At 32.5% G+C, this 12,277-nt stretch overlaps 1 protein-coding gene across 3 annotated transcripts in view; it reads left to right on the top strand.

Moving 5' to 3' along the window:
- LOC114332931 (transcription-associated protein 1) overlaps positions 1–11,251 on the top strand; it is a 206,440-nt gene extending 195,189 nt beyond the window's left edge. For all 3 annotated transcript variants that reach the window (XM_028282723.2, XM_028282721.2, XM_028282722.2), the window contains 7 exons: positions 68–377; positions 1,059–1,191; positions 1,941–2,140; positions 2,280–2,421; positions 6,860–6,999; positions 8,767–8,958; positions 11,049–11,251. In XM_028282723.2, the coding sequence (XP_028138524.2) occupies positions 68–377; positions 1,059–1,191; positions 1,941–2,140; positions 2,280–2,421; positions 6,860–6,999; positions 8,767–8,958; positions 11,049–11,126 (1,195 nt within the window). In that variant the 3' untranslated portion in view covers positions 11,127–11,251. The remainder of the gene's footprint in view (positions 1–67; positions 378–1,058; positions 1,192–1,940; positions 2,141–2,279; positions 2,422–6,859; positions 7,000–8,766; positions 8,959–11,048) is intronic.
- Positions 11,252–12,277: the final 1,026 nt, after the last annotated feature.

Genomic DNA, 12,277 nt, shown 5'->3' with positions numbered 1-12,277 from the left:
AATAATTTATATTATATATTTACATAAAAAAATGGAGAAGTATTACAATTTAAACCATATATTTTAGATCAAGCCTAATAGAAGAGAAATGTCGTTTCCTGTCTAATTTCACCTTAAAAACGGCAGAAGTAGAATTACCTGGTGAATTTTTGCTTCCAAAACACAATCATTATTTCGTTAGAATTACTAGATTCATGCCAAGGGTTGACGTTGTTCAAAAACATAACGCTGCGGCAAGAAGATTATACATTAGAGGCCACAACGGCAAAATATATCCTTACTTAGTAGTAAACGATTCAGGTCTGGCAGATGCTAGAAGGGAAGAAAGAGTTTTACAGTTATTGAGGATGCTTAATTTGTATTTAGGAAAACAAAAGGTGAGACTTATTTTAGTATATGCAATAATTTCTATTTTTGCAAATTTATTCACACAATCTGGCTACATTGACAATAAGTGTTGACAGTATGCGTAGTATCTTATTTTGGTATCTTTGGATGATGTCTATATTGGAGGTGTATCATGTTCTCTTTAACTATTCTTTACTGGCTTTTGCTTTCTTACCCTCGTACCTGTATATTCTTACTACTTTTACCTGTTTTCTCAATCGTATCTCAAGTTTGTTGTTTGCCTCTATTAATTGTAGTAGTCTTTGGGTTGGCTTTGGGTCTTCTTTCTTCTAAATATGTGCACATATCATCTTATCCTCTATGCTTTTATTGCTCTAAATATTCCCATTTTTTCAATATGATTGGTCTATTCTCTTACAAGGGCAAGGACAGACAAGCGAAGTCGTGGAAGACCACCTACCAGATGGACAGACGACATTAAAAGAATAGCGACAAAATGGATTGCAGCTGCGCAGGACAGAGAAGGGCGGAAACATGAACCTATTGGCTATTTTTGTCTTTGCGTGCAGAATACAGTGGTACCTAGAAAAATACTCGCTATAACTTTTATCATCATGATGAATATAATATATGTAGTAAATGGTGGATATGTAACACATTTGTAATTTTGTTTTATAAATATTCATCATATTTTTTTACTATTTATTTAGGAAACTGCTAGAAGATTTTTGCATTACACAGTACCGAGAGTAATTGCGGTTTCACAACAGATAAGACTGGTAGAAGACAATCCTGCATCTGTATCACTCCTAGATATATTTAAAAAGAGTTGTACCAAATTAGGTTAGTAGTTCAAAATATTTTCGGATTTCATTTAGTATCAAATTTTCCTATATACAGGGTGTTTGGTAATTTTTTGCTAATAATGTATCGCTCAAACTGTTAAGGTTTCCGAAATAAAGTTAAATTTGTCAATATTCGACAACCGTCTATTTCACGTTTAAAAATTATCTAGGCGTACTACGTCCCTGTTTTACGAATGGAATAAAAATGTAAACCTACAACACTGACTCTTCGCATACAATTTCCATCAGCTATCATCATTCTCCGAACGCATACCAAAAAAAATCAAAAACAAAAAAAAATCTACCTGCTATGCTAACAAACAAACTACCTGCTATGAAGTGGTTTAATTTGGTTTATAAATATGGTTATTGTATGCGTATGAAAGGTGCGTTTTACTGTTTTGACATCCGAATGGTGTTTGGAGTTGCATTAACAACGAAGGGTTTTTGCAATCTGAGCAAGTAATACGTAAGGCATTTTGTATGTCAGGGAAGTATCTCGCTTAGATAATTATTTTTAAAAATAAAATAGACGAGCAGCCTTATTTTCGAATATTGACAAATAACTTTATTTCGGAAACCTTAACAGTTTGAGCGAAACATTATTAGCAAAAAATGTTGCAAATGGCGTCCCCTATTGTCCCTTAAAAAATTTCCATCGACCTACCAAACACCCTGTATACTAAGTAATACAATTCCCTATATATTTATTATTTGGTTTTTCGTTAAGTTTGAAATATGTTGTAGGTATCGAGCACGATGAACCGATTCAGTATTATTATGAAAGACTAGCTCAAGTCCAAAGTAGAGGTATAAAGGCGAGTCATCAAGTATACAGAGATATTCTTAAAGGTATACAGCAGAGTAAAATACCAAGAAATATTATAAAGCATTGGGCAATTCAAACATTCCCATCAGCAACAGATTACTGGCAGTTTAGGAAAATGGTAAGGTTGGCTATTTAGCATATTATGTCAATTATTATATTAGTTCTTGTATCAATGCTGTTATAAATTTTTAACTCAACTACAACTATAAATTTTTCCGTAACTGTATCCGTACCTTATATATATTTTATCTTTTTAGTTCACATTACAATTGGCTTTAGCCTGTTTTGCTGAGTATGTATTTCACCTAACGAGGCTTAATCCAGATATGATGTACTTGCACCAAGATTCTGGACTGATGAACGTTGCCTATTTTAAATTTGACGTGGACGACAGTACAGGTAAAAATTTCAGATAATTTTTTAAGTGTATGTAGGTTATGTATATGTTATTGTCAAATATAGTACAATATATGGGTAAAGTGTTGGCGATTAGTACTAATTTATCAGCATATGCATATTTCTTTGCCATCGTTGAAGGAATGCCAGATATAATATACAGATTGAAGAGAATTGGAGCAATCACCGATCCTGAGAAAGCCCATTTTGTAATTTCCTTACTGAATCTGGATAATATTTGAACATACCTATAGCAGAGCATATTGTTTAGTAAGGTAGCAACTCGGGTACGCAGTATAGTATTGAGAAATTTAAAGATACGTCTGTGCCTCCATACTCCTAATAACACCAAAAATTCTATGTATCTTCCTAGAATGTACACATTGAGAACATTTCTGGAATGTCCTCAAAAGCACAAGAATGTCCCCTAAATGTCCCAGGAAAGTCCTCTCAGCATTTTAAACATTCCTTGAATGTCTTGTTGGAACATTCCATGAATGTCTACGAATGTTCTTTGGACATTTACAGTATATTTTTTATACATTCCCTGGATATAGTCGCTGATGTAATATAATACTTCCGATTTGTTTTTTCATGAGTTTTGTAAGAGAGACTAAAAACTTTTTTACAGTCACCTCCTATTTTCATATGATATTTTTTGACATGTTTTGTAGTAAATTCAACTATCTATTTACTACAAAACATGTCAAAATTTACATGTGAAAACAGGAGATGACCCTAAAAATGTTTTTTTGTCTCCTACAAAATTCATGAAAAAGCAGATAGGAGGTATTGTCACATCACCGACGATATACCAGAAGTATATGTGGCCATACCAAATAATACATCTTTGATAAATATAAACATTTTTATTACACAAAATCTTGTCATTTTTCCATAATCATCACTACGATGATGATTCATTGTATTGAATTGTACATTACAATTACAATCTGGTCATAACTGACCAATGAGCAATTTTAATTTAACCTAAATTACTACCGTTCCTTAAAATGAAGAGCTTACTCCATAGCGTCGTTTATCTAATCCAACAAGATCCTGCACTATTCTAACATACACGGGCACACAAGCACTATGCTCTGCTTTTCACTATCACCTATCACTCAAACTAGTTCAAACGGCTTTGTCCTCTTCAATCTTCTAGTTTGCCCAGTAGTATCGAGGAGCTGGATTTCCTCAATATTCTTGTAGGTACTTATGAAGTTGTTGCTCGTGACTTCCAACTTTACTCCAACTTTAAAAACAAATCCAGCTGTAAAATATTTATGTGCCTGAAGGCTTTTGTATGCTTTCATCTGCTGCTTAGAGTAGTAACTGTGAAACTCCACCAGATATATGTATAAATATCTATAATAGTAATTTGGTGGAATGCACTTTACTGTAAAATCCAATTCTGACTGAATTGTATATGGATCTAAATCCCCAATTATTTTCAGCTTCAATAAATATCTAAAACAATAAAAGAAATAATGTTATTGCTTGCAAAATTCATCAATATTGATAAATATCAGGGAAAAATTAACAGTAAATAGAAATTGTTTCCCTTACCTTTCTCCAACTACTCCAACATCTGGAGTTTCCAATAATAATTTCCTTAAATAATCACTTTGCATTGTGGTAAAGTTTATAAAGTTCACAAAATACAGCAAACGAAATCAAAATGAATCCAAAATAGACAAAATACGACGATAAACAATGAAAAATAGATAACCTCTGTAACTTTTTGTATGCCAACGATGCCAACCAGAAGTCACATGGTTTGGATTGCCTAATACATAGATACACGCGTGGCAAATTTGAAAGTGAATGCAAATTGAATAGTAAATGGCCTCTCTTAAAATATAGGACATTGGTAGTATGTTCATAGAATGTCTTGTGGTAACATTCCACCAATAATTTAATCAGATGTTCACCGAATGTTCCTTGAATGTCCAGGACATTCAAACATTAATAGAACTTTGATAGTACCGGGTGTCCCAATAAGAATGGCTCTCGGCCATATCTCAGGAACCGTTTATAGTAGAGCTTTGAAATAAAAAATTTTATAACAAAAGTTGCCTCAGGAAAAGCCTGGAAATTATTTTCATAATTGTGGGTCCACCGCTAGAGGGCGTAATTGAATATCAAAAATAAAAAAATCTAAATTTTACAAAATTTTCCTAATGAAGGCTCACTGAAAATCCGATTATTGTATTCTTCATCAAATTCTGCGCATATTTGATTTAACAAGTTTAACTCTACCTTTGCAAATAAGAGGTGGGGGTGAGTGGGAACCTTGTTATGAAAAAATGGCTGTAGGTCCGGTTCTGCTAAATCAAATTTTGAAAACTGGGTCTTGTTGAAGACATATCTTTTTCTTCAATGTAAGCGTGATAATTTTGAACCATCCTAATAAGTAATAAGCCAGCTGGGAGGCGTTATTTTAATGTTTTTCAGAAATCTAGTTTTCTTTGGAAAATATTAAATACAAGTATGCATTTTTAATCATACTTTATAAAATTAGATTAAATTATCAATAGAATAGCGAAAACCGCATGTCGATACCTTTTTTTTTATCTCAAGATATCTCGAGAAACGTGTAAATTTTATACATAACTGTTACTATCGCCGGTAAACTAAGTTAATGAAAAGTAGTGTGCTGTGGAAAAAAACAAAATAACATTTTCCAGATGTCAACGTATAAAAATATAATTAATTAAAACATCAATATAAAGAGAAACAATACTATTTAAATTAAATATAACACAGAACAAAAAGAACTACTTAGTGACGACCTAAATATTCAAATTGTTGCCCATCATACACTACTCTAGGATACATTATTCAGAGAATACTAAACGCCATTCAAAGCATATCGAGAGCAGAAATTGAGACTGCTGTTCAATCTACTCTTGAAAGAGTAAATGTTTGCAACGAAAATGATGGGCAAAAATTTGAACGTTTACGTGAACATCACTAAATAGTTGTTTTTATTTCTTTGTAATAGGGCTTTTCAACGCTTCTCATTTGTTTCGAGCCTCTGTCATATGCCGTATAATCCGTGTATAATATTAATATACGAGATATGAACGAGGCTCAAAACAAATGAGAAGCGTTGAAAAGACCTAATATACGTTGACAGCTGGAAAATGTTTCTTTGTTGTTTCCATAGCACACTACTTTTAATGAATTTCGTTCACCGGTGACAGTAACAGTTATGTTTTTAAATTTACACGTTTTGTAAGATATCTCGAGATAGAAAAAAGGTATTAACATGCGGTTTTCGCTATTCTGTTGCTAATTTTGTCTTATTTTGTAATATGGTATTAAAAATGCATGTTTGTATTTAATATTTTCCAAGGAACACTAGATTTAAAAAAAAAATTAAATAACGCCTTCTAGCTGGCATAGTACTCAGCAAGTTGGTTCGAAATCATAACTTTTACATTGACGAAAAAGATCTGTCTTCAACAAGATCAAGTTTGCAAAATTTGATTAAGCAGAACCGGACTCACAGCCAGTTTTTCATAACAAGGTTCCCACTCACCCCCACCTCTTATTTCCAAAGGTAGACCTAAACTTGTCAAATCAAATATGCGTAGAATTTTATGAAGAATACGACGATCGGATTTTCAGTGCCCCTTCATTAGGAAAATTTTGTAAAATTTAAATTTTTTAATTTTTGATATTCAATTACGCCCTCTAGCGGTGGTCCCACAATTATGAAAATAATTTCCAGGCTTTTCCTGAGGCAACTTTTGTTATAAAATTTTTTATTTCAAAGCTCTACTATAAACGGTTCCTGAGATATGGCCGAGAGCCATTCTTATTGGGACACCCGGTACATTCCTGGAATGTTTTGTGTTGTTAGGGACGGTGTCGTAAGCAGTAGTGAGATCAATGTAAGCTTCCGTAGTCTTTAAACGTCGTTGAAAACCGGCTTCTGTATGTGTGGTAAGGCTGAGCACTTAATCTGTGCAGCTGCGATGGCTACGGAGCCCAGCCCGTTCCATTGGTAAACTCTCCAGAATTACTGAGCCGAGTCTGTTCATGAGCCTCTAAAGTAGTTCCTATTCTTGAAGTTCTAGTACTTCAAGGGCGGTAGATTTCCACCACGTTTTGGGATCCTTGGGTTTGAGCACTGTAATTATTTTGTATTTTTTTTAATCCCGCTGGTACACATCCCGTTTTGAGGATATCAGAGTAGAATTTACTTAGCTATACACAAGAATTTACATTTACATTTTTAAGAATTTACTTTCTTGTGTATGTCCCACAATGTTTTAGGAATTCTGCAATGTGGATTCCGTAAAATTTTTGGAATTTCAAGGTTGGATGGATTGGAAACTTTTTGTATTTTAAAACTGTTTTAATTATATATTTTTTAAAACGTTTAGAATAATTTAATCGCACTTTTGTATAAATTTTCTAATATTTATAGGTGAATTGGATACAACTCGACCTGTGCCTTTTCGGTTGACTCCTAATATTATTGAATATTTATCTACGATTGGAGTGACTGGTCCTCTTACAACCACAATGATAGCCACTTCAAGATGTTTCATATATCCCAATTTTAAGGTGAGTCGAGACCTTAGTTTTGTTATAGAATGTCACTAACGAGATTAACCGTTAACACAGAAAGAAATATAGCCATATTGTCAGACATTGAATTGGCCCCCTCACAGTACATGCATGACTCCTATTGAACTGATGGAATATTGTCGGTGGATTATAAGATTAAGATCTCATCGACCACTTCTTGCTTCCTGCAAGATATAGAAACTGCAGTTATCCTCCCTACAGAGCGTTTCAAACTCAACATAAGAAAAACATTTCCTTTTTTTCATCTGGCATAAGATCAAAACAGAAGTTTGAGTAAACCTTTGTCCAACAGTATAAATACCAAAGATAAAATCTAAAATAAAAAAATAGCGGAATCCGTTTATCTATAAAATAAAAAAATATGAAAAAAATATTTTTAAGAAACGCTTTTCTTTAGTTACGAGTGACTAAAATTAAACATATTATAAAAAATCAACTGAAAAGCAAAAAATAAAAAAAAAATTGAAAAAATCTAACACATTCGTCAAAGAAAAGCGTGGCGCGTCTTTATCGAATAAGCGGTTTTCGCACCACGCTTTTATTTAACGAATGTGTTAAATTTTTTTATTTTTTTTTATTTTTTGCTTTTTAGTGGATTTTTATATGTTTAATTTTAGTCACTCGTAACTAAAGAAAAGCGTTTCTTAAAAATATTTTTTCATATTTTTTTATTTTTTAGTCTTACGCTTTTCAAACATTAAAATATATCATATACATATCTTATACATATTAAATGTATAAAACATATGACGTACAAACATGAAAAGTAGTCGGAATCGGCAAAAAATTTGAAACTTTATTGTTTATTTATGAAGTATAACGTAAACAATTAACGTAAAAAGTGAAATTATGTATAGTTCATATAATTAGCTACAATCTGTAAAAGTTTCAAGTTTCTTCATTGTAAAAAACAAGAGAATTTAAGCATTTTCCGTTAAAATAGTTTTTCATTTAAACAATTAATAAACAAAAAAAATTTTATTGACTATTCGTGTATTGTTCCCGCGAATGCATATGTCTGCAAATTTTTAGTCATTTGCATTGAAGAAAAGGCAGTCAAATTAGCGTCCAAAGATTTGACCCAAACGATTGAACTAAAGAAAAGCGTTTAATTAATTAATACGACAAAACGAATTCTACTGTTAATTGTAGCACAAAACGTCTCTACCGGTGGTTTTTCTAAGACTACGATAAAAACACGAATTTTTTGAATTCGAGTTTTGGTTGAAGTTTTGTTTCGATCGTATTGAAATTTGACACGAATAAACGCCGATTTATATATAAAGTATATATGAGCGTTCAAAATTTGAAACTTTATTGTTTATTTATGAAGCATAACGTAAACAATTAACGTAAAAAGTGAAATTATGTATAGTTCATATCATTAGGTACAATCCGTAAAAGTTTCAAGTTTCTACATTGTAAAAACAAGAGAATTTAAGCATTTTCCATTAAAATCGTTTTTTTTTATTTAAACGATTAATAAACATAATTTTTTTATTGACTATTCGTGTATTGTTCCCGCGAATGCATATATCTGCAAATTTTCATTCATTTGCATTGAAGAAAAGCCAGTCAAATTAACGTCTAAAGATTTGATGCAAATTATTGAAGTAAAGAAAAGCGTTTAATGAGGATAATTTTTGGTGGTGCAAAACTGTTGCTGTTTAGTTTAATTTGGAAACGTTTTTTTTATAGTAGATCTAAGTAGCGAGAATCGTATGAATAATAAAATATTTTTAGGTATTGTCAATTTTGAAACCTATTATCAGAGATGAAATGATGTTGGCTAGAGCCAAAAAAGCCGAAGACTTAAATAACCCCGAAAAAATGAATGACGCCTCTGAGCAAATCATAAATATGGTAAATAAGGCAGTCACTTCTATTTCAAACAGACTTACCAATTTAGCACAATTCGAAGGGACTGATAGTAAGGTAAGCGAACATTTTTTTATTACAAATCGTTGACTCTTTAAAATTATAAACAGTTACTTTATAAACTTTAAGTGTATAAATGAATTGGTGAATACCGCCAGTTTATTTAAATAACATTAATAACGGGAGTTGTTATATAAGTATCAAGGAAATCTCTTCATTTTTGCCTTGTTCGAAATACTTTCTACTACTCGTCTGAGGTATACTTTTGAATTTCTTGATTTTTTATCCTTTTTCTCTCATGATTTGGTCTATCCTGGATCTCCTTTTAATGTATCTATTACTTGTATCTGTTACAACTTTGTAACATATCCCTAAAAATATTTCTTAACTAATAGGATCTTAATATAGATTTGTGTTACGTCTTTCTACTACATCTATGGTTTGTTTTTTAACCAAGAGGGGTGATTCAAATTTACCTCGCTGTATTGCTTGTTTGTAATTGGTCTAACCGCAGGCAAGTTTACTCCACTCTTATAAGATTTTGACACTAGTGACATTTCATAGGTTAATTAAGTTATATCAACGGTTTTTGTATTTTCTGTGTTATTCCTTTAATTTTTAGATTGTTAGTCTGCTTTTATATAAAAAGCAGTTGTTTTTGGAACTCTTTAGCGACGTATTAATTTAATATAATATTTATGGATTACCGTTGAGGGCCGACTAGATCAACCAAAAAAAAAGATTATTTGATTATTATTCTAGTGACTTTCTTGGGTGTGAATCTGTCTTTTTAGTTTACTCCTCCTGGTTAAAAAATAAACTATAGAATGGGAACATTCAATCTATCCTTGGCTTACAAATATATTCTAACAAAAAAAGGGGCTCCAAATTTTCGCCAATTGGTTTGCTGCGTAAATCAATTAACCTAGTTATTTATTAGAAAATTATTATTTTCACAAGGTTTGTTGGCTGTCGTAAATATGTTATTATCCGTTTTTGTTCCCGTTAGAAGTCGATGTTTAAGCTGTTTCAAGCTTCATAAAAACAATTTAAGTGACCCAATGCGCTAATTTTATATGTAGTTAATATAATCTAGATTTCAATCCAGGGTCATTCAAGTCATTATATACATTTTTTGTCCTTACATCTGCTAAAAGGTTTCGGCTAAAAAAAAAAACGCTTTATTTGCTTCAAAACTTAAAACCACAAACCCACAACAAATAACCTATTTTTCTCCTTTTTGGTGAAAGTCTTATATAAAAGACTGTTTTCTCATCCGATTTTCGATTCTCACTTATTACGTTCACAGTTGGACGGTCTACGTTTATTACGTTAAATCAATTTTTTTTTTATTCTCATTTATCACGTCCAAGTTGGACACTCGGCTACTCAATTCGCAAACAAGACATAGCGAAGTATCCTTCTAAACTTAGTAATTTGTATGATTGTACAATGTTTGTGCATCAAAATAAGATAATTGTATCTCTCCATTTACTTCTTATTTCAACACCCAATTGCATCTTGCTTCGACAAAGATTTATTAATCAGAGTGTTCATAATCGACCACTTTAGAAGCTGGTTCTCGTCTTATGTGGAGAACATGAGACACTCACCAAGTAAATTTGCAACCTGGTGGAGCGTTCTAAACACTTTTTCGAATAAAGTATGTACCTCCTAGGAGCGGGATACGAGCAACAATACATTGGCTTATAGAGCAGTACTTACAGAAAAGCTCCTGGACTTTACAGAAAAATGTAAGCGGGTGTTGGGTAATACTGCACTTTTCACTAAGGGTTAGCCTTGGTTTCTCTCGCGTCTTATCCGCCTTCTGTATGCTGCTACATTCGCCTATTTCGCCATCCATATATGTAATAGAGGAAGGCCAAGCATGACCTCCATGGAGATGGTTGAAGTAGTAGACAATCTCGCCTGTTATGATTAAGTGTTTGTCGTTGAAGCTTATTTAGCTTCGCTTTGGTGGTCTTTTGTAGGTATTTATACAACCCTTTGGTTGCATTGGTGGGGTCATTTATGCACACCACCAATCGTGTAGGACATTATGCTGATAGAAAAGGCATTCAGTCATCAAATGCCCGACAAGATAATATAAATTGACCATGTTAAATCACATTTTTTTTAAATTCTAGGTTGCTACATTGGTTGCTGCTGCAAACAGTCCTGATAATCTCTGTCGAATGGACCCGGCATGGCATCCATGGTTGTAAAGAGAAAACTTTTTATTTTATTAGGTTTAAGTATTACAAAATCACTTTGTATACATAATTACTTTTTGTATAATTATTTTTGTACATGGTTTATTAGCACTTCTAATAAATGTTGATTAATATTAGTTTTTGGCGATTGGTGATTTTAAAATCCTAAATACATAATTGCAAAACAAAAATATAACAAGTGTTGTAAATTGTGATTGCTAAACTAACTTCTGAACGTCCATTTTAAATAGGCCTGTAAAAAACACTTTTTTAAAGTAGGAATGATGATTAATATAATTCGTCAAAATTTTTTTACTTCTTTTTTGAAAAACAAATGAGATTTTGAATAATGAGACTGTCTTTATTAATTTTGATTAAAAACTTTCTATTTGTATTTAATAATGTACAATGCTTTTTTATCCACTCCCTACTTTGAGCAAACTAGGCCCAAACCTCAAATCCCTTCGTTATATCCCCCAACACTCTGCAACCCGTTTTGCTAGCGTGGCAAGTTATGGCTAACATACCCTAAACGAGTTTTGAATCAACTGGATCTGATCCCGCTCAATCTCACACCTCTAAGGAGGTCAGCTTATGGAAACCGGGGGGCGTGGCAAAACTCTGAATATATAGAATTAAAACTTCGAAATCAGGAAAATTATATGGCTAACTTCAATGCCACAACCCTCAAATCACCTGAAAGAATGGATGAACTAGAAGAACTAACTGTGATCAAATAAGATGTCCTTGTCTAAGTGAAACAAGACCACTAGGAGAACAATGTACCATACTCCAGTCTGGACATAATATGTTCTACCAGTTCCATAAAGAGTACAAACACCTGTGGGTGGTGTAACACTATTGGTTCATAACAGAATCAAACATCTAGTGACAAAAACTGCTGCAATCTCGGAGAGGGTTTTATACACCATTCTTAAACTATCAGAAAGGTACAGCATCCAAATAATTTAAGTACATGCTCCCACTGTCCATTAAACAGATGAATAATAAGAGAAATTTTGTGAAGATATTTCTAAAGGTACGTACGATTCTACTATTACGTTGGTGCTCCGTGTAACTGCTCGAATGGATACGGCATGCGCTCCCCTATCCACTATTACTCGGGGCTAATTAGCAAAATACAAGGAAAAGTTATTTACCAG

Source organism: Diabrotica virgifera, chromosome 2, assembly GCF_917563875.1.
Source record: "Diabrotica virgifera virgifera chromosome 2, PGI_DIABVI_V3a".
In the NCBI taxonomy this organism is placed as follows: domain Eukaryota; kingdom Metazoa; phylum Arthropoda; class Insecta; order Coleoptera; family Chrysomelidae; genus Diabrotica; species Diabrotica virgifera.
This window is presented reverse-complemented; position numbering and strand designations above follow the sequence as displayed.